The 23,249-nt window shown below is 42.0% G+C and overlaps 1 protein-coding gene across 9 annotated transcripts in view; it reads right to left on the bottom strand.

The window, feature by feature from the left end:
• zmp:0000001168 (signal-induced proliferation-associated 1-like protein 2) overlaps positions 1–23,249 on the bottom strand; it is a 182,821-nt gene that overhangs the window by 40,560 nt on the left and 119,012 nt on the right. For all 9 annotated transcript variants that reach the window (XR_009651837.1, XR_009651838.1, XR_009651836.1 and 6 more), the window contains 4 exons: positions 22,044–22,641; positions 20,627–20,901; positions 13,764–14,138; positions 10,647–10,776 (listed from right to left, as the gene is read on the bottom strand). Coding sequence is in view for 6 of the 9 variants with exons in the window: in XM_060912398.1 (XP_060768381.1) it covers positions 10,647–10,776; positions 13,764–14,138; positions 20,627–20,901; positions 22,044–22,641 (1,378 nt within the window). In the remaining 3 variants the exon portion in view is untranslated. The remainder of the gene's footprint in view (positions 1–10,646; positions 10,777–13,763; positions 14,139–20,626; positions 20,902–22,043; positions 22,642–23,249) is intronic.

The raw sequence follows: 23,249 nt of genomic DNA, 5'->3' as shown, positions 1-23,249 counted from the left end.
GCTCCGGTTTCCCCCACAGTCCAAAGACATGCAGGTTAGGTTAACTGGTGACTCTAAATTGACCATAGGTGTGAGTGTGAATGGTTGTCTGTGTCTATGTGTCAGCCCTGTGATGACCTGGCGACTTGTCCAGGGTGTACCCCGCCTTTCGCCCGTAGTCAGCTGGGATAGGCTCCAGCTTGCCTGCGACCCTGTAGAAGGATAAAGCGGCTACAGATAATGAGATGAGATGAGCATGTAGTCAGGGTGCGATTTGTCAAAAAAGGTGGGGTGGGGTGGTGGTTGTTAATCATGAAACAATAAGCGCTCGACAGTGGTTCGCCCTGTCTATTCAGTTCAGTTCAGTTCAGTTTAAGTTTATTGTCCCCTAAGGAGGGGAAACTTGTCTTGCAACAGGTAAACATACAGATAGCACAACAGATAACAACACATACACATACAAATAAATAACACAGACTACAAATTAAAAATGCTGTAGACAGCTTCTCATCTAAGTGCAAGGATTGTGCAAATTTAGCAACCTAATCGCACTTGGTACAAAGGAGTTCTTTGTCCTGTTGCACTTAAAACAAGGGACTCTGAATCTCCTGCCTGAAGGGAGAACCTCAAAAGAACAATGAAGGGGATGATTTACACAATCCAGTATGTCATCTGCCTTCCTCATAACCTGCCTCTCATAAATATCTGTTAAGGAAGCCTGTGGACAGCCTATTATCTTACCAGCCACCTTCACAATATGGTTGATGTTATTTTTCTCCTTCAGGCTGATACCCCCATACCAGGCAATGAAAGCAAAAGTAAGAACAGATTCAATAAAAGATTTATAAAACAAAGACAAAATAACCTTATCAACATTAAAAGAGTTAAGCTTCCTTAGGAAGTACAATCGTTGACCCTTTTTGCAGATAGTCTCTGTATTTACATCAAATTTGAGTTTATTGTCTATCACAGTACCCAAATATTTATACTGCTCTACCACCTCTATACTGCTACCTTTTATACAGGTGGGTTGAGGAGAAGCAGGTTGTTTTTTCCTAAAATCTATCAGCATATCCTTAGTTTTAGAGGTGTTGAGATAGAGGCTGTCTATAGTGTGTCTTCGGGCGCGCAAGTGCGCATCCGCGGCTATTCTCTGTTTTGGCCAATTGCCTAGAGCGCAAAGTGTGCCCAGGGGCGCCAAGGGCGACCAAAACCCCACCAAAAAGGAGGGATGGAGTTATTGAATGTTACCAAGTGCATCAGTGGTGTACAGTGTTTTCAACCACTGTGCTGCCGAACTCTAGTACCGTGGAACACTAGTGTGCCGTGAGAGATCACCAAGTGTACCGTGGGAAATTATAGAATGACTGTATATTGTAAATATTGGCAACAGCGTTTTAGTTTCAGTCAACATTTTCTATTGGTGATGTGCCTTTCATTGAAAAAAGTGCGCCCTGGCTCAAAAAGGTTGAAAAACAAGTGTAGCCTACGCAGTAGTGTTCGGTGATTTCCTTATGCCTACTAAAAATGCACAATGATAGGTTATAAGGGGGGCGGGGGGAGCGGTGTTCATCGGGGAATGAGAATGGCTATCCACTGCAAAAAGTAGCCCAGACTACAAGTGCTTAAATGAAGAAATCCAAACTCTCGGGTGCGCAAGGGCGCAAACGAAGGCTACAGGAAGAAACAAATAGAGCCAAGTATAGTCTGATCTAATCTCTCATATCAACCATTATAGTGGCAAATTAATATTTTAGACGCCTGAATCAATGTCTGCCTAGCTAACTAGATGCAAACAGCAATAGACTTCAATAACAAAGTACCCATAATAGCACTTTTGTTTGAAAATACAGCCCATTGATGTCCTAACAGGGTGCTTAAGTTTGCACAATTTAGAATTGTAGAATTTTTTTATTCATTTAATTTGTTAATTCTTCAGAGATGACTTAACTTTTAATAGCAAAAAAGAAACTAAAAATAATTTCTTGTTTATTGTCCATGCACTACACTTTGAACAGGGTGCGGAAGAGTTTTTGCCCATTATATGGAGATATGTATTGAATTTGTGTGGTCATTTTACTTTGTGACACTTTATGTTAATAATGATAACAATAATAACAACTAGACAGGGACACTCTAACGAGTGCAAACCCCGCCTTTTCCCTATTAAAATACATTGGGCGAAAATTTCGAAGTTCTGCCATGACCTTGACCTTTGACCTCCAAAATTTAATGGTTTCCTTCCTGGGTGATTGGCAACACATGTACAAAATTTGGTCCAAATCGATCCATTGGTTCTTGAGATATCTTGCAGACACACAGACAGACAGACAGACAGACAGACAGATACACACACACACAGACTGACGCAGGTGAAAATAATAACCCCTCCGACTACTGTCGGCGGGGTTAATAATGAAAAAGATAAAAATGACTTCTTGTTTATTGTCCATGCACCATACATTGTTTAATAGTAACAGAATAGAGTGATTAGATTAAAGTGTTATTTAGATGTTATTAGAGGGGTTTTTTTTGCTTGGGGGGGCGGGCGCCAAAACTCAATCTCGCCTAGGGCAGCCAAAGACCTAGAGTCGGCCCTGTGCAACCCAAATAGTAGTTTAACATCCTGTTATGCATCAGGCACTAAAAACAAAACAAAAAATGACGTTCAATTATGTCAGATTAAATCTACACTTTCCAAGAACCGAAATGTAGCTTTCCTAAGAAAGTAATGATGTGGTACAATTGCAGAAGAGCTTCAGATCAAACATTACAATGAAGAGTGTGATGACTGTGACTTTGATCAGGGCATGGACGTTGGTACCAGAAGAGCCTCTTTGAGTATTCCATAAACTGCAGACCTCCTGTGATTCTCAAAACACAACAGTCAGTACAGGTGTTCCTAGTGGACACTGAGTGCATAATTAGGAATACGAACTTGCAGATTATGCATGAATGTGTTTTAATTTTGACTTCAATGATTGTGAGGAAACAGAACGCAAAACAAGTGCAAATTTTTTCTTAAAGCAGATACGCAGAACCATGGCCTCAGTTTCGTTTATAAATGCCTTGAGACCTCAAGAATGGCACAGGAATAGTATTAAGCATTAACAATAAATCTAACATTGTCGTTTTTATGATTAAAGTGATTCGTATAGGGTAGGTAGCGGTCTGAGTGAATGACCTTGACGTCTGTGATGTCACAGCAGGAAGTCTATCGGTCTCATCGCCATTTATAATAATAATAATAATATGTTCAATTAGGGGCGGCACGGTGGTGTAGTGGTTAGCGCTATCGCCTCACAGCAAGAAGGTCCTGGGTTCGAGCCCCGGGGCTGGTGAGGGCCTTTCTGTGTGGAGTTTGCATGTTCTCCCCGTGTCCGCGTGGGTTTCCTCCGGGTGCTCCGGTTTCCCCCACAGTCCAAAGACATGCAGGTTAGGTTAACTGGTGACTCTAAATTGACCGTAGGTGTGAATGTGAGTGTGAATGGTTGTCTGTGTCTATGTGTCAGCCCTGTGATGACCTGGCGACTTGTCCAGGGTGTACCCCGCCTTTCGCCCATAGTCAGCTGGGATAGGCTCCAGCTTGCCTGCGACCCTGTAGAAGGATAAAGCGGCTACAGATAATGAGATGAGATGAGATGTGTTCAATTTATATAGCACCTTTCTCAAAACCCATGGTCGCTTTACAATAATAGGCAGAAGAAAAAAATCCACCATATAGAGGTCAGGATATCATTCCAGTGGTGTAGCAGCCACAGTCCCACCAAAAGGCGCATGAAAACAAGTCCCACATCTCCGGCACAGCTGCTGTGACACCGCCAGCAACATCGCTCGAACACCACGCCATGGATCCACAAAGCGAGCACAGAAGCACCACCATGCAGAGCGCAGGTATGTCCCAAACCGCCTGCACAGCCGCCGCAACGCCACCGAGCAACATCGCTCGGAACATCACGCCAAGCATTAAAGCACAGAGCGCTGGACAACCACGATGTTAAAATGAGCAACGAGCTCACTGCAGTCCATAGCTGGGAGCACAGGCATCACCCACGGTGAACCAAGGCTTGGAGGGAACCGACGCCCAAAACTGGATCCGGAGCTACACCACAACCGGCAGACATAACACTCAAACAAACATCAAACACAGAAAAAAGAAAAAAAAAACTAGAATAAAAAAAGGAGAGAAAATAAAATAAAAAAGCTCCGGTGAGAAGTGGCAGCCAGAATGCGCACGACGTACTCTCAACCGGAAACGGAAACATGATCTCTAGGATAGCCATTTCCGCTATACTAAAACACAGAGCTGACTGCAACTCTGATCCTCCATTTTGAGCTAATTTATCGCCATGCCACGTAGATGGCATGAATACATGTAACTTGTATTGTGTGTTTAAGTTACCGGTGTAAGATTATTTAATTTGCTTCAGAATGTGATTGTCTCAGTTCATCTGATTATTTAATTAGCCTTTTACGTTCTATCAGTGAAAATGCATGCATGTACATGTACGCAGGGTGCGATTTGTCAAAAAACCAGAAGGGGGGATGTTTTTTTTTTAAATCATGAAAGGTCACAAAATTAAGGTAACAATAGGCTAACAGCTCAATAACATCCGATGGTATCAAATGAATAACACTAAATGAAAACGAACACTAAACCAGAGATAGTAAATTCATCTTCCTATCTCTCTGACTAAATACACGAACACTCACACAAAGTTCGCATTGCTTGTCGCGTTGCTGTGATGTTTCTCTCCCTCCGGATTAAATGGACTCGAAAATCACTAAAATACATGAATACTAAATGAACAGTTTGCTCTGATGGCGCAGTTCACATTGTGCGCAGCTTTCCGATTTAAACTGTTTTTTTTTCTCATCCTTATACTTCCTGTTTCATGGACTGTAACGGATTTGCTTATTTAGTAATTTTAATACAGAATTTACTTTGAAATTATAATCAGACACTCCAACGTCCCCCCTAAAAAAAAAAATCGGCCGTGAAAAAGGCGGCATCCGCCAAAAGGCGCGCTGTTTGCATCCCTGCAGATACATTGATACATTGTAGATAATAACTATATCTTTGCGTTCTATGAGAATGCAAAGATATTGTTATTATCTACAATGTATCTATTTGCTGGGGACGTTCATGAACATCAAAGCTGCCACTTCGGGTCATTTTGAAAGTGAGTGCAATGTAGACCATAGAAAACTGTGTCACAACATGCCTGTCATGTCAACTTTTTTTTTGGTTTGTTTGTTTTATTGACGGGGTTGTCCCCGAGGATTTTTTTTCAGCAGAGATAAAAACCAGAGGGGGGGATGATCCCCACCATCCCCCCCAGCAAATCGCACCCAGCATGTACGGTATGTTGCATAAGTTATAACACCTATCCTGTTTTAATGAGTCAACCCACAATCATCTCATCTCATTATCTCTAGCCGCTTTATCCTTCTACAGGGTCGCAGGCAAGCTGGAGCCTATCCCAGCTGACTACGGGCGAAAGGCGGGGTACACCCTGGACAAGTCGCCAGGTCATCACAGGGCTGACACATAGACACAGACAACCATTCACACTCACATTCACACCTACGGTCAATTTAGAGTCACCAGTTAACCTAACCTGCATGTCTTTGGACTGTGGGGGAAACCGGAGCACCTGGAGGAAACCCACGCGGACACGGGGAGAACATGCAAACTCCACACAGAAAGGCCCTCGCCGGCCCCGGGGCTCGAACCCAGGACCTTCTTGCTGTGAGGCGACAGCGCTAACCACTACACCACCGTGCCGCCCAACCCACAATCAATGAAGTCAAATCAGCCTTAGTTGAGCAAGTCGGTAACGGTATTTCTTACTTTCACCATAAATTTTTATTTATATGGCTTTGGTCTATAGCTGTAAAAGGCCTCGGCCTTAAAACCGGTTACCGCAGTGATGTCACGGACTCAGGCATGGCTAGCTCAGCGAGGCAGCTCGAATGCTAACTTTGCGGTCAATTTTAACTCTCAAAAATATATATTGTTTATTCCCATTTATGCAGCATACAAGAGTCAAGGATGGAGATACTGTCCACTCAGAAATGTATTTAAAAATAAAGGCTCTGCGAGGACTCCCTAAAGTGAATGACACATGAAATGGAATGACGAATGACAGGTAGTAAATTTGAACAATAAATGGTCCCTTGTCATTCAGATTCTTACAAATGGAATAACGATTGAAATCTTTAGTTTTAGACCACCCTAGGATAAGATAAGTGGGTGCTTGGTGGGATATCAGCTTTTACAAATGGGATGACAGGGTTTCTATATGTATTGACTTACTTTGAGCTAATGTTGTCAGTGATATCACCTTTTACAAATGGAATGATAAGGTTTCTAGGTGGAATGACATACTTTGAGGCAATGTTATCAGTGATATTAAATTAACAAATGGAATGACATTGTTTCTAGGGTTAGGGTTAGGGTTAGGTTATAGGTGATATCACTGATAACATTGCCTCAAAGTATGTCATTCCACCTAAAAACACTGTCATTCCATTTGTAAAAGGGGATATAACTGATAACATTAGCTTAAAGTATGTCATTCCACCTGGAAATGCTGTCATTCCATTTGTAAAAGGGGATATCACTGATAACATAACCTAAAAGTATGTCATTCCACTTAGAAACAATGTCATTCCATTTCATGAGCTGAAAACATGTCATTCCACCTACATTTCAATCATTATTCCATTTATAAGAATCTGAATGACAAGGGACCATTTATTGTTCAAATCACTAGCTGTCATTCGTCATTCCATTTCATGCATCATTCACTTTAGGGAGTCCCAGCTCTGCGAATCTGCTTTAAGTAATGACACGTGTCAGAACAAATAAATGGTGTGGAAGACATTAATATGGTAAACAGATATACCGCTTGATTACTAACTGGTTTTAATATAAATATGAAGGTGATTATAGGAAATCGCGCGCTGATTGGTTGAGAAATTCGGACTATTTCTTGATAATCACCTCGAGCAACTCGGCAAAATGGCGGCCAATTGTTTCTTCACCATAAGTGAGGAAGAATTACGCATTATGAAAGAAAATGCTGTTCCTAAAAGCACTAAAGATGCTATGAAGTTGGGTCTAAAACTATTCAAAGGTAAGGTGAAATTGCGATTTATTTTATCGATTTCAAAACAAAGTATTTTATGTGACTCGACACAGATAAATGACACAAGTCTGCGCCATGCCTTTATTACATTTGCATGCTGCTTTTGAAGATTGAAATAAATTACTTTTTAATACAATTAAAAAAAATAAATCACATGTATATTTATACTAAAACAATTATCCACCTCAGGCTCAGTAAATATCGGTGAATAATAACTTCGTCTCAGTTATTATTCACCTCACCTTTAGCGAATAATTGTTAATTAATGAAAAGATGGATGTGCAATAAATATGGTAAATGCTTCATATCAAACTGTGCACTAAAACTGGAGTACATTTTTCTTATTTTCTACTGCAGCTTCTTTAGCATTTATAAAAATTTGCATTCACAAATGTCCTGTTTATTGGGTTGAATTTCATTGTTAGATGTGAGGAAACTGCGACATGTGTTCATGATATATGATTAGGGTTGCCAGATCTGCTATAAAAGCAGGCCAACTGATATATAATGTTAAAAAAGATATTAAAATGGTTCCCGAAATAGTTATTTCACCAAGGTCTTAAAGGTCTTTTTGTCATAAATGAAAAAATATGTGAGAATGAATAAAGCCATAATATCCAATTAACCCATAATAGCGCAATTCTGTGGGAAAACCATGCACCTAAATTGCTCCATGTAAGTGACTAATGCGCTGATTTACACCACGTTGTGGGTGTTGGGAAAAACTGTCTGCTGCTTTTTGCCCAAAGTTTAACCTAATATGTAATCAGTTATGCTTCCCGTTTCTCCACTTTCTTTTGCGCTGACTACCCACTTTTTGTGCAGTCCTCCCACAAATGCAAGCCAGAAAAAGTCTACTCTGTGTGTTTCCATGTGCACAGTGCTTAAATTGTGCATTTCGACTTGTGCACCAGGGCGGTACGGTGGTGTAGTGGTTAGCATTGTTGTCTCACAGAAAGAAGGTCCTGGGTTCGACGAGGGCCTTTCTGTGCGGAGTTTGCATGCTGTTCCCTCCGGGTGCTCCGGTTTCCCCCACAGTCCAAAGACATGCAGGTTAATGGCTCTAAATAGAGATCTTGCAGTCACGTGACCGGAAAGTTAACAACTGCCATCTTGTCGGTAAAAAACACAGCTGAATACTGCTGCACTCGTGTACAGAATGGATCAATTTCAACCGACGGACTACACGGCTCATTTTTCTAATGAACAGATAACTAGATATATGTCTAAAATAAACGATCTACAGATTAGTGACCCTTATGGCTTACCGGACGTAGTTTTCACGACCGTGTCAGTGGATATTGAACTGCCAGAGGTGGAATACCCGGACGTGTATAATTACCTCATCAACTTTCCCTCGCTGTTCAGTGGTGAAGCACTGCGTGCTTATAAATCTCTGCACAGTTATCTTTACAGAAATTCAGGATTTATCAGCCCCCCTAAGATGTGGCATCTTGTAAACAAGAAAATAACAATCCTCATTGGACGGGTAAGTCACTTAAGTATTGAGTACTAGAACTGATGCTAGATATATCAGTAGTATCTACTGTAGTATAGCACTGACCAGCCGATTATGGTTGAATATTTTATATTATCAGTTAGATCAAGTATCAGTAGTCTATCACTATTACTGTATATATGGTATACCTGCTTTATGAAATAAAAACGTATTTGTCCAGTTTAATTTCTTTTGCTTTTACCATAATTAGCAATACTGATAAATCATAATTCTTAGAATTATAGATGTGCTCGTCTATGTCATAGATATTGGTAATGATACACTTGACACTTCACAGCCAAAACGTGGAAAGGGAAAATGAGAGGGTGACTGACAAATGTCTAAAGGTCACTGTTTTTTATCACTGATTTCGGCCCGGCTGATAGCAGCAGTCCATTTTGCGCGCCTGTCAGGGTCCCGTGGCAGCCTATGAAACTAACTTTCCGATTTCTGACCTCTCCTGTTGTGGCATTTATATGCCATACAACTCTCCGGCATTGTGGCACGGTAATATTTGAAGATTTCGGCGAAAAATAACGAAAGTCAGTGTCGGTAAGACGGCGGAAATATGGCGTTTTACCGACAAGATGGCGTCTGTCTACAATATGGAGCGGATGTGACGTCACATGCAAGTGCTCCATAGACCGTAGGTATGAATGTGAGTGTGAATGGTTGTCTGTATCTATGTGTCAGCCCTGCGATGACCTGGCGACTTGTCCAGGGTGTACCCCGCCTCTCGCCCATAGTCAGCTGGGATAGGCTCCCTGTGTAGGACAGGATAAGCGACTACAGATAATGGATGGATGGATGGATGGATGGATGGATGGATGCATGGACTTGTACACCAGTTTTGTACATATCATGCAAGATTTTTCATGTATCACGCCACCTAATTACATGTACACATCTGTACACCCTACCAGAACATCTGGCCCTATATTACCCCTTTTCCACCAAATCAGTTCCAGGGCTGGTTCGGGGCTGGTGCTGGTTCACAACTCGTTCAACTTGCGAGCCAGCTGAGAACCAGTTTGCTTTTCCATAGCTCGCGGTGCTAAGCGGAGCCACGTCATTATGTCGCTGTATACGTCATTACGTCGCTGTATACGTCAGTTACGGCGCTACGTTTACATAAACCTTGGTGCGAATATCAAAGCAAAAACAACACGGAAGAAGCAGCAGCGGCAACAACAACAACAATAATAATGGATGACTTCGCGTTTGTACAGCTGCTGCTTCTCATCGCTTAAAAATGGCGATCTTTCGCGGTCTTGTTATTGTTGTTGGTCTTAACAACTCCGCCCTCCCGCTGATGTAAGCGGTTCTTTCCTCTGGCCCAGCAGAGAGTTGGTGCTAGCCTGGAACCGCTTTTTCTGGCCCCAGAGCCAGTTCTTTGTCAGTGGAAACAGAAAACCCGGTTCCAAACTAAGCACTGGCCCCAAACCAGCCCTGGAACTGATTTGGTGGAAAAGGGGCATGAGTCAGGTAGTTTTATATTCGGCTACAAACGTTACAAGCTGAAAACACCAGCAGGAAGCACCAGCTGTACTTTTAAAATAACGTGTACCACTGAACATCCTGTGCATTTAAAGATAAACCTGCTAATGAAAATGAACACACTTGTAGCCCAGTTCTACATGTTGCAACCCACGTTCTGCTTACCCATACTGAGCCACTGCACTGTAAAACATTTCAAATTGGTTTAACTTGGAAACTGCTGCCTTGAAAATGCAAGTTAACTCAATTTGACGATTATCTTTGTTTCAACTCAGAAAAAGTCTCAATTAGTCAAGACAACTAAGTAATTCAAGTCTAACCTTTGAAAACTTGCACAGATGAGTTCAAATTAAAGCACTTTTCAGAGCTCGAAAAGTAAGTGTTTACAGTAACTAAACAAGGCTGAAATGTTTTACAGCGTGCTCAGGAGTTCATGTCCGGTTATTTTGAGCAACAAACCTTCCTAAATGGCACGCATTTGTGTTTTCATGTGCATTTGTGTGTGAGCACTTTCTGACCTGTCCCTCTTCCTGGAGAGGAACTTTTGGTTTAACAGCCAGTATGAGGTCAGGGGTCACGTCGCTCAGCTCTCCAGGATTCTCGTAGATGTGCCTGTTCACCTTCACCCCAACGTTATCATACACATGACTGAAACACACAGACGGGAGAAAAAAGAAACAAAGAGCTGATATTAACCTTAGAGTCTATTCAATCCAACCTGGACATTATAGATAATCTAAAGTGACATTTCAAGCTTTAAAGGTTTATTCCTGCGTGATTAAGGTTAACTGGATGCTCTTAAGAAGCTGTAAATGTGATGCATAAAATGCAAAGCAGAACCATATAGCTATCATAGTAGTATTTGATGATGTATCCTGCAGGGTCTCTGTTAAATATCAAACAGTACAGGAGCAGAAGGGTTGAGTAGATGAGTTGTGTAACACCAAAATGACACATACACAACTTATACTGAAAACAACTTGATGACTCAACAAGACCACTTCCTTTGCTATTGGTGTTGAAACAGGCATCAGCAACTCAATCTAACGCGCTTCTCTGAAAAAGTACGCTATGTGAAGGTGTAATCTTCTGGGTATTAGAGCAAAACACTTGCATCCTGCGTAGGACAGGAGCCCTTTCCTTATGCTCGGTATTATTTCTGAATGCTTACATTGTAGTTTACTGCACTGCTGTTTTATTTCAGCTAAAAGAGCATTTATATTCTCACACTTGTGAGCTGATTCTTGGCACTAATGATGGTCTCAAAGGACTAGTTTACATACGATGTAAAAATGTTTTACAAGAAATTTTTCACTGGCAATTAGAGACCAGAGTTTTATAGTCACACTGTTCCCTGAACCACCATTTTATATATTTCTCTCTTTTTTTTTGTGTGTGTGAGATGAAGCGACTTCACCAAAAGGTGGATTTTTCTATCCCTTTTTACTAATCTTTACAAGGAGAGCCAATAATTGTGGAGGGCACTATATATATATATATATATATATATATATATATATATATATATATATATATATATAATATATTAGTGCTGTCAAAAATGTCCCGTTATTAACGCGTTAACTTGACTCAATTTTAACGGCGATAATTTTTTTATCGCGAGATTAACGCTCTGTGACATGATGTAGGTTTTTCATAAGCTTTTGAAACTGCCAGGAACTTGGAACAGAGACTTTGCTTAGAAAAACGATAGCAGCTAGACTGTAATGCCACGCCCCGCACAGCCAGAGTCCTCTGCCCTCCCCCGAAGAGCCACGGTGCTCGGCTAAGGTTTCGTTTTCCCATCGGCGGCTCCAGCCCGACTTTGCAGTGGCTGTGACAAGACGTGTTATGCTCTGCAATAAAAAAAAAAAAAAACATTGGTACAACCAGTGTTCGAACTATGCCGATATTTTCGGGGGGTCCCTTTTTTCCCTGGGGGGGGGTTGCTTGCGCTTGTCTCAGAGCGCGGCTCTCCATTGCGCGCTCACTTCGGATATGCAAATGCTTCCCGTTACACACGATTGCTATGTCAATAAACATCATTTTGCCAATATTTTAGAGACCCCCCCAACATTTCCCAAATCATGTTTTCAAGGGATCTCATGTCTGTTTCAGGGGATCTCGGATCCCCCGAGTACCCCCGTAGTTCGAACGGTGAGCAAGCCCATTCACTTTTTTATGCTGATAAGAGAATTACAATGGTTTTTCATGTGACAAAAATGTGCGATTAAATTGCGATTAATCGCGAGTTAACTATGACAGTTGCGACATTAATCACAATTAAATATTTTAATCGCTTGACAGCACTAATATATATATATATATATATATATGTATTAGGGTGCATCAGTTGCCCTCATTTTCATAAAATCTGATGCATTTTTGTTTGGGTGTTCCTTTTCACCAATAAAGACATCCTGTAAAATTTTTTGACCATATTCAAAAGTCTAATGGTGGCACCATGAGGTTCATTTTTTGCCAAAAAACGCTTATTTTATGTTTTCACAATGTTAGACTCCATTTATTGATTTCTTGTGACCCAGAGATCATGTTAAGAACCTTTGCGAGGGATTGAGAAGCATTAATGTGATTCATAATACATTTGTATTGTTTAAAAGTAGTTGAACAATGATTCAATGAACAGCTAAAACTCAAACTGTGCTTGATAATATATTTAGAATATGTACTAAAAATGTGTATCTAAGATATTTGGTATACTCTATAAGGTGCCATAATGTTTCATGAAAAGTGATCGAAATTTTGTCATAAAAGTCATAAAAGAGCAGCTTTTTCCATAACTTTGAGCTCCTGGTGCCACCATTAAACTTTTGAATTTTGTCAAAATATTTCACCCAGTGTGTTTTCTTACCAAAAGGAACATAAAAACAAAAATGCATCATGATCGGAGGAACTTTTCATTTTTAGGGGGCAACTGATGCACCCTAATATATATGCATATAAAAATGTGGAAAGAAAATGCCATTGAGGTTGTGACATTAAACTAAAACAAAAATAAAAATTTATTTTTATTTTACAACTTTAAAAAATTGGGCGGCACGGTGGTGTAGTGGTTAGCGCTGTTGCCTCACAGCAAGAAGGTCCGGGTTCGAGCCCCGTGGCCGACGAGGGCCTTTCTGTGCGGAGTTTGCATGTTCTCCCCATGTCCGCGTGGGTTTCCTCCGGGTGCTCCGGTTTCCCCCACAGTCCAAAGACATGCAGGTTAGGTTAACTGGTGACTCTAAATTGAGCGTAGGTGTGAATGTGAGTGTGAATGGTTGTCTGTGTCTATGTGTCAGCCCTGTGATGACCTGGCGACTTGTCCAGGGTGTACCCCGCCTTTCCCCCGTAGTCAGCTGGGATAGGCTCCAGCTTGCCTGCGACCCTGTAGAACAGGATAAAGTGGCTAGAGATAATGAGATGAGATGAGAACTTTAAAAAATTATTACTAAAAGCAGTAATAAACTAATATTATTAATTAGCAAATTATTAATTAATTAATTAAACTTTATTTATTTATTTTTTTTACAACTTTAGTAACTGACTACATTTGGGGGTAATGAGCACATTGTGGAAATGAGATTTTTTGCAAAATATTTATTTAAGCAGACATGTGTGTGTGTGTGTGTGTGTACCCATCATAGATGTCCTGACAGGGCAGGGTTCTCTCGAGTGAATAGCTGCGTGTGAGGGGGGAGTGAGTGATTTCCAGTGCCTGGGGTGGAGGATTCTCCTGCAGCGATGTTGCTCTGAGAAGAGGCAAGCTGGGTGGAGAGAGTAAGCCACTCATGCCTGGAGTTCTACCCTCCTCTTCTTCCCTCCTATCTGATTGGGTCACACTGTCCGACTCCTCCCCTTCGCCTTGCTCCCGCTCCCCCTCTCTTCCCTCCTCTTCACCTCCATCCTCCTCTTCGTCTCGCTCGTCCAGGACCCAGGCCTCGCCCGAGTGGCCCTCGCCAGACTTGCTTTCCGCATCTTGGATGGCCTTCTGGTAGAGCTCCGAAAAGCTCCTGTACACACACAGACACACACATACATAAACAGTAGCAGGTAGTAGATATGTTTACATGCAAGCTTAATAATCTGAGAAATGGCTAAATTGGAATGAAAACCAAACCAAACCAAACCATTTATAAACCTAAGATAGAACAGAGTGAAATTTTAGTCCATCTGACTGAGGTGAAAAATACAACTAATAATCTGTTAAATAAAACAACAAGCATGTAAATCTTCAAACCAGGTTAGTAATCTTTGTATAGATCCGGCACTGGGATGTTTGGGTCACAAGGTAAATTGCGTGATGTAAAAAACGTTTTTTTTGGATAAAGAATGGAATGGCAAAGAGCATACACTGATCCAGGACCTGAAATGCTTTCAATGCTATCTGTTCAATAAGGACATTTTGAGGAGGTATTTCTGACTGACAAAGACCAGGTAAAACACCAGCTACTTTCCTAATCATTCACAAAAGTCACGGGCGTTCTTCCAATAGTAACACTGATACTACATGTTGCTCCTTACATGCATTTTTAATCTATAATTAATAATACGCAAGAGGTCTGACGAATTCTCGATTCTGATTGGTCAGAAGCTGTTGATTTATTTTCAGCAGTTCTGACTGCAAGGCAAATCGCAGGTTTAAATATCTTGTGTATTTAGGCAACGTCGCACAAGCAAGAGCGCTGCTGTAAGGAATATTTGCATGGTTATTAATTACTGGCGGCCGAATCACAGCTGTGGTGACATTCATTACAACAGCATGATTGTTAGTGTGATCTCATCTCATCTCATTATCTCTAGCCGCTTTATCCTGTTCTACAGGGTCGCAGGCGAGCTAGAGCCTATCCCAGCTGACTACGGGCGAAAGGCAGGGTACACCCTGGACAAGTCGCCAGGTCATCACAGGGCTGACACATAGACACAGACAACCATTCACACTCACGTTCACACCTACGGTCAATTTAGAGTCACCAGTTAACCTAACCTGCATGTCTTTGGACTGTGGGGGAAACCGGAGCACCCGGAGGAAACCCACGCGGACACGGGGAGAACATGCAAACTCCACACAGAAAGGCCCTCGCCGGCCACAGGGCTCGAACCCGGACCTTCTTGCTGTGAGGCGACAGCATTAACCACTACACCACCGTGCCGCCCTTTTGTTAGTGTGATATTACTGTTATACCACAGTTCTACAGACAAGAAAATAATATTGATTAACTGACATTTTCGTCACAAAATGCCCAAATATTTTGTTTATTTTTGCTCTGCAAATAAAAATAGTTCCCAAAGAAGCCGCAGCTGGATAGAGCATTGTGTATTACCATACAAGTACAGACTGACTGACGGTCTGTAGTAAGTGCAGTAACGGTTTCAGTGCAATAAACTATTTCTAGAACTGCAGTTCTAGCAACAGTGAAACTGATCAGTGATTATACTAAACAGCATTCTTGGAACGTCGCTTATCCAATCAAATTACTGGACCAGAGCTAACTGTTGCATAACTAATATTATTGAGATATGAGCAATCGCACGCTCTGATTGGCTACTCTACTACTAGGCTATCAGCTCATATACCGTGAGTAGAGATAAACAAAATCGCGGAGTGCGTTGCTGAACCAACAGAGGATGAAATAAAAACTACTCGAAAACAAAACAACAAAAATTATCATCAAGTATTTAAAAGAAACAGAAATGGCTAAAAGAATATAGTTTTTTTTTTCTCCCCAATAATCGCCTGTTCCACACTCCGGCCCAGTCAGTGGCGGTAATGCACCTTTAAGTTTCGCATAAAGGTTTTATTTATCGAATTTGCAAACAAAATAAAAAATAAAAATGCTCTGTTTCTCAAAATCCAGGGAATGTGGACAGAATAAAACAGTTATTCCATTCAATCTTGTCGTACATGGCTTACAGCCAACCCAGTGCTACGCGTCTCATCGTCTGTCAGCTCATGTACGACTTGATTTCGTGGAATAACTGTTAATTATACCACAGCGCTGTTGAATTCTCAATTCTGATTGGTTAGATGGTGTTGGTACTGCTGGAATGGTAACAGTAACCCTGCTTCACATCACGTGGCATCACACCACCATGTCACTGATTATTTTCCTATAACACCATAACCCATCATGTTTTATTCCTTATGTAACATACACATGAGCAGAGATTTTATGGGTAAATGTTCATGTTCAATCTGCAATCGGAATGAGTTCGTTCAGAAAACGGAAATCTCATCTCATCTCATTATCTCTAGCCGCTTTATCCTGTTCTACAGGGTCGCAGGCAAGCTGGAGCCTATCCCAGCTGACTACGGGCGAAAGGCGGGGTACACCCTGGACAAGTCGCCAGGTCATCCACGGGCGCAGATAGAGGGGGGGACGGGGGGAATTCATCCCACCCAGATTTAAATTCACCTCGTTCGGTCCCCCCCACTTATAGGGAGGAAAAAACGTCTATGCTGTCTTTCTTTTCATAAGGCAAACCTCACGGAAAAATCAAAAGACTAATTACTATTCGGTTTATTGAGGTGCACAGCAGTGCATACATAGTTGCAACTGCGCAGACTGCACAGGTTGCGAGCTCGAGCTTGGTTGCTATGGTTACCCACAACAAGTTTGACAGGCATATCGGGGACAGCTCCTAGTTCAGGACCCCAACACGGCATGATGAAGGGTGCCAAAAGGCAGAAAACGATTGCATCGTTTTTTCAAAAAAAAAACGACTGTAAGTAAACTGTGCCTTACTTTATCATATCACCTTGCAATTTTTTGATAGTCTGTTCAAAGTAATGTCGTAGTGAAAGTAAAATCGTACGGAGTAGAGATGCCTTTCTGGTAGCCTCCTTCTTTCGGTGGTAGCCTGTAGATACAGTGCTCAGAAGGCAGTTTTAATGTTTAATCTGGCGTTCCCTGCCATAATTTCAGCGAGCATATTGTTTCATAAGGAAACTTTGCGAAGAGTTGTTGACTGACTGCCGCTCACGCAACACACAGGCATAGTTAGAAAGTCAGGATGCACTGGTTTACACTTTACACACACACACGTAGCCCAGCCTCTCGCTATGTTTAACAGTTGGAACTTAGCGGTTTTAAAACTAGTTTTGCAATTTCTGTGCGTGATGATAATGTGTAAACTTTGGATTTCCATAGGCTATGTTAAAATGTTATCATTGTCCTGGCCTGCAGGTAGTTCCTGGTGATGGCAGTGAGGGAGGTGAAATAACATATATACACACTACCGTTCAAAAGTTTGGGGTCACCCAGACAATTTTGTGTTTTCCATGAAAAGTCACACTTTTATTTACCACCATAAGTTGTAAAATGAATAGAAAATATAGTCAAGACATTTTTCTGGCCATTTTGAGCATTTAATCGACCCCACAAATGTGATGCTCCAGAAACTCAATCTGCTCAAAGGAAGGTCAGTTTTATAGCTTCTCTAAAGAGCTCAGCTGTTTTCAGCTGTGCTAACATGATTGTACAAGGGTTTTCTAATCATCCATTAGCCTTCTGAGGCAATGAGCAAACACATTGTACCATTAGAACACTGGAGTGAGAGTTGCTGGAAATGGGCCTCTATACACCTATGGAGATATTGCACCAAAAACCAGACATTTGCAGCTAGAATAGTCATTTAGCACATTAGCAATGTATAGAGTGGATTTCTGATTAGTTTAAAGTGATCTTCATTGAAAAGAACAGTGCTTTTCTTTCAAAAATAAGCAAATTTCAAAGTGACCCCAAACTTTTGAACGGTAGTATATATATATATATATACTACCGTTCAAAAGTTTGGGGTCACTTTGAAATTATTATAAATATATATTAGTGCTGTCAAGCGATTAAAATATTTAATCGCGATTAATGTCGCGACTGTCATAGTTAACTCGCGATTAATCGCAATTTAATTGCACATTTTTGTCACATGAAAAACCATTCTAATTCTCTTATCAGCATAAAAAAGTGAATGGGCTTGCTCACCGTTCGAACTACGGGGGTACTCGGGGGATCCGAGATCCCCTGAAACAGACATGAGATCCCTTGAAAACATGATTTGGGAAATGTTGGGGGGTCTCTAAAATATTGGCAAAATGATGTTTATTGACATAGCAATCGTGTGTAACGGGAAGCATTTGCATATCCGAAGTGAGCGCGCGATGGAGATCCGGGCTCTGAGACAAGCGCAAGCACCCCCCCAAGGGAAAAAAAGGGACCCCCCGAAAATATCGGCATAGTTCGAACACTGGTTGTACCAATGTTTTTTTTAATTTTTTTATTGCAGCGCATAACACGTCTTGTCACAGCCACTGCAAAATCGGCTGGAGCCGCCGATGGGAAAACGAAACCTAAGCCGAGCACCGTGGCTCTTCGGGGGAGGGTAGAGGACTCTGGCTGTGCGGGGCGTGGCATCATGTCACAGAGCGTTAATCTCGCGATAAAAAAATTATCGCCATTAAAATTGAGTCAAGTTAACGCGTTAATAACGCGACATTTTTGACAGCACTAATATATATATATATATATATATATATATACACATATACACACACACACATCTCATCTCATCTCATTATCTCTAGCCGCTTTATCCTTCTACAGGGTCGCAGGCAAGCTGGAGCCTATCCCAGCTGACTACGGGCGAAAGGCGGGGTACACCCTGGACAAGTCGCCAGGTCATCACAGGGCTGACACATAGACACAGACAACCATTCACACTCACATTCACACCTACGGTCAATTTAGAGTCACCAGTTAACCTAACCTGCATGTCTTTGGACTGTGGGGGAAACCGGAGCACCCGGAGGAAACCCACGCGGACACGGGGAGAACATGCAAACTCCGCACAGAAAGGCCCTCGCCGGCCACGGGGCTCGAACCCAGAACCTTCTTGCTGTGAGGCGACAGCGCTAACCACTACACCACCGTGCCGCCAAAATGGAAATCTTTCCAAATAAACAGTCAGTTAAAAGTGCCAAGGGAATCTTTGTAGAAACGACCAGCTCGAGGGCACATTCAAAAGAAGACAAAATAAATAACACCAAGATTATGTTGGCATTTACAGTTAAAAGCTAAATTACCCAACACGATATAGAAATGGAGGAAGCTTGTGGCATTCAAAAAGTAGCCAAGATTTTTTTTTAGTAAGGATGCCTGCTATAGTGTTTCTGCATTTACCCGCCGTAATGAGTCGGTTTTCTGAGATATATTAAGCTGCTCTTTTCACTGCTGGAAGTGTGTAGCTATTTTTATCCTCACTGTCACCATTTTGTCAGGCTTCGTAATTTGCAAACTCTGCACTACAAGGGAAACATTATTCCTGTCTATCTGCCCAACAGCAGGAAAAATTCTCTGCAGTCTCTCTGTCTTTTGTCTCTTTGGCATTGTGTGTGCATGCATGCGCGTGTGTGTGTGTGTGTGTGTGTGTGTGTGTGTTTACGCGAGTTGTGAACTGTGGTAGGCATCATTAGTAGAATTGATTGTTGGTTCTGCAGCTGGTGGAACGGCGATTCAAACACATCATTAACAACAAAATGAGATATGACCCCTAGCTGTCCATCTTCCGTTCTTTCTCCATCTGTTCCTTTCCTTTTTCCTTTCTTTCACCCTCTGTCTGTCCTTTCCTCTCTTCTCCATTGTGTCCAATTCTCACTCCAGTCCCATAAGTCATGTTCATCCTCCAAAACGCTGCGTGCACACTTCATTCCTGGAGTATTCCGCATACACAATACTCTTTCTCTCCTTCTCATCTGTTATCATTTTCGAACCACTCTTCCAGCACAAAATGAATATCCCTTCCATCCATCCTCTCCTCTTCCATCATTCGTACAGCTCTCCACTTATTCCCAAATCTGATTCACTCCATCATTCACTTCATCCTCCTCCACAGTGGACACACTCCTTCTTAAACTCGGACTCTCCATTTCTTACCTCGGGGTACCCCCTCCTCTCATCCATCATGTCTCTCCCTCAAAATCTACTTTAACATTTTCACAGTGACATCCATCACGCCATCCTCTCAGTCCCTCTGTCATTCTATCGCTCCGTTCTGTTTTCTCATCTCTCTTACACCATGTAAAATAGATTGTTTCGCTGGGTTACGTCATCCCTCATTTACGCTCTATACTCTCTACACACTCGATCATTTAAAACCCCTGAGACAGAATGATCCTTTTTTTTTTTAAATTCTTTCCAGCTCTTTTACGCTCTTGTTCCCATCCTCCTCATGCATCTCTTCATCCCCCTCTCTCTTTCTGCTCCATTCTTTCTCTGGCGCAGTTTGTCATTCACATCCACTCATTCAGAAACCATGTTCTTGCATATTCCCATCTGCTTTGTTCTGTATCACTCCTCCTTCTCTCCACGTTACACTATATTCATATCCATTTTTAAAAACCTGACCATAATCATCTGCATTTTCCTTTTCTTTCCTAATATCAAGATCATTGATCATTTCATTTCAAAATCATTCACCTTTTTCCTTCTCTCTTTCACTGTCTCACCTGCGTGGCTTGCCGTTTTCGTCAGGTGGGATGACGGTGATGTGAATTTTAGGTGCCGTACGCAGCAGCCTCGTTCTCTCGTCCTGGCTGAGGTGGACGAGCGTGTGGCCGCAGAGTCTTACCACGCGTGCGTCCATCTGTAGGCCTCCACTCTCGGCGTAACCGAAGCGCTGCAGCTCCGTCACGAAGCCTTCTGCATTCATCAGGAAGCCTGGCTGACCCGTGGTGTCCCTCAAAGGGGTGACTTCACGTGCTTCACAACCTCGTGTCACCAGCTACAACATAATAATCACAATAATGTCATAATCTAGATTAAAATATAATTGGCCTGTTTATAATTACTGGATCTTATCTTATTTAATCTCATCTCATCTCATTATCTCTAGCCGCTTTATCCTGTTCTACAGGGTCGCAGGCAAGCTGGAGCCTATCCCAGCTGACTACGGGTGAAAGGCGGGGTACACCCTGGACAAGTCGTCAGGTCATCGCAGGGCTGACACATAGACACAAACAACCATTCACACTCACATTCACACCTACGGTCGATTTAGAGTCACCAGTTAACCTAACCTGCATGTCTTTGGACTGTGGGGGAAACCGGAGCACCCGGAGGAAACCCATGCGGACACGGGGAGAACATGCAAACTCCGCACAGAAAGGCCCTCGCCGGCCACGGGGCTCGAACCCAGGACCTTCTTGCTGTGAGGCGACAGCGCTAACCACTACACCACCGTGCCGCCCATCTTATTTAATATGTTTTATATTTTTATTTAAAAAAAATTCCGTGAGGTATGAAGGACTGTAAGAGTGTGAGAGAGTGTGTGTGTGTGTGTGTGTGTGTGTGTGTGTGTGAGAGCGAGAGAGAGCAGAATAAATCAGTTACTGAAGATGAATGAATGAATGGATGGATTTATAGTCAGTTCATGAATGATTTTAGCTTGTTTACTTATTTTTGATTGATAATGAATACTACTTAACCTTGTCATATATGTAAAGCGCAACAACAACAACAACAACAACGGCAATAATAATTATTAGTGGCGTTTTTTTTCCTTCTCTTTTCTTGTTGAAAAAAGTGCACGGAAAAGCAGACAGGAACTAAAGATCCTGAGAACAGAAACTGGACAACCCACAGCATACGACTAAATGGAACTCATTCCTCATTTAATCATTTGGTTTGTCACTTCAGCGCATCGTAAATCATTTTCATTTATCATATTTCATTTGTCACTGATATCAGAATCATTTCACAACTCCACAGGAAATAAATAAATCTTTTGCTGCTCGCTAATATGAATGCAGGTTTAGATTAGTGAGTCTTTAACCCAACTCAAAAAAACATAATGGAAAAAAAAAAAAGTGTTGAAAAGAGTCATCAGCTCAGTACCAGCGATGATTAATGAGTATCAATCCTCACCTCAAGCCTCTGCACCACCTCTTTAATATCCTCCATCTGGCTTTCTGGCACTGTAATCGAGATAGCCTCGCCCCTCTCGTAGAAAATATCCAGACAAGGCCCACCCTTGATGCCAGTCTCGGTCACTGCCTTCCACCCGATCACGTCACGGCACGAGCAATTAAAGATGACTTGTTTGCTGCAGCGCTCAATCAGCACCACAGATTCGGCTGAGATGCCCAGCAGACAGGCCAGTTTGTGCCCTTCATCATCCTGGCTGGCACAGACGGCCCATACCAGAGCGCCGGCACTGTGAAGCTCTGCTCCTTTCGCACCCTTGAGCTTGTCTTTGCGTTTGCCTCCCAGTGAAAGCATGGGAAACTTGGTGGATGAATCAATAGTTGTAGTGGTGACGTAGTTCTCTGCCAGGTCCTTTAGGTATTCCTGACGCGTACGTGTGGCCATTGAGCGGAACTTCTCTGATTTCTCAGCCGCATTTTCAGCATTTATGGCCTTGGCGAGCAGGAAGTCACGGAAAGCCTGCGAGCGTGGAAAGCGAGCACCTTTGGGGAAAAGTGGGCCAAAAAGAGGGATGTCCTTGGAGCGAGTAACAGCAACTCTAACAAATGCATAGGGAAAGACATACAGAGGATCAACTTAACTTAAACGTTTAAAAAAAGCTTAAATTGCAGTTGGTCAGTAGCTGACTCGTTAACGACGCTGCTGGCAGCCATCACTAGCAATGACTAAATCAAAGGTCTCTATTTTAACATCGTTGCAAGCACTGTAACACCAGTGTGTCTAATCTGCTTTGGCATAAACCAACTTCTTCCTGTATTTGGCCAGATGCTGTTGCGGTTGTCACAAATGAGACACCCACACTAATGTCCACTGACACAACAAGGAGTGTGACAACAAAATCTGTCAGCACAGATATATTCAAACTCATTTCGATGCACTTTAGATAAAATTACCACCTATTAGCAGCCCTTGTGTAGCCCAAAACCAGCACAGTTTTGGATGTGCAATATTATGTCACCCGAAATAAATATAAATATGCTACTTTGCTCAGCTACTACCTGAATATGACAGACAAAATAATTGATAACAAACCAGAACAACTTAGTTGGCTATAAATTTGAATAAGACATTATGCAGAAAACATCACATAATGAACTGAACCAATTAAAACAAGCAGACAGAGGTCATCTATTGAGGTATTTCACT

This window comes from Neoarius graeffei, chromosome 28 (assembly GCF_027579695.1).
Source record: "Neoarius graeffei isolate fNeoGra1 chromosome 28, fNeoGra1.pri, whole genome shotgun sequence".
Lineage (NCBI taxonomy): Eukaryota > Metazoa > Chordata > Actinopteri > Siluriformes > Ariidae > Neoarius > Neoarius graeffei.
The sequence above is the reverse complement of the archived record's forward strand: the minus strand, read 5'-3'. Positions and strand labels throughout refer to the sequence as shown.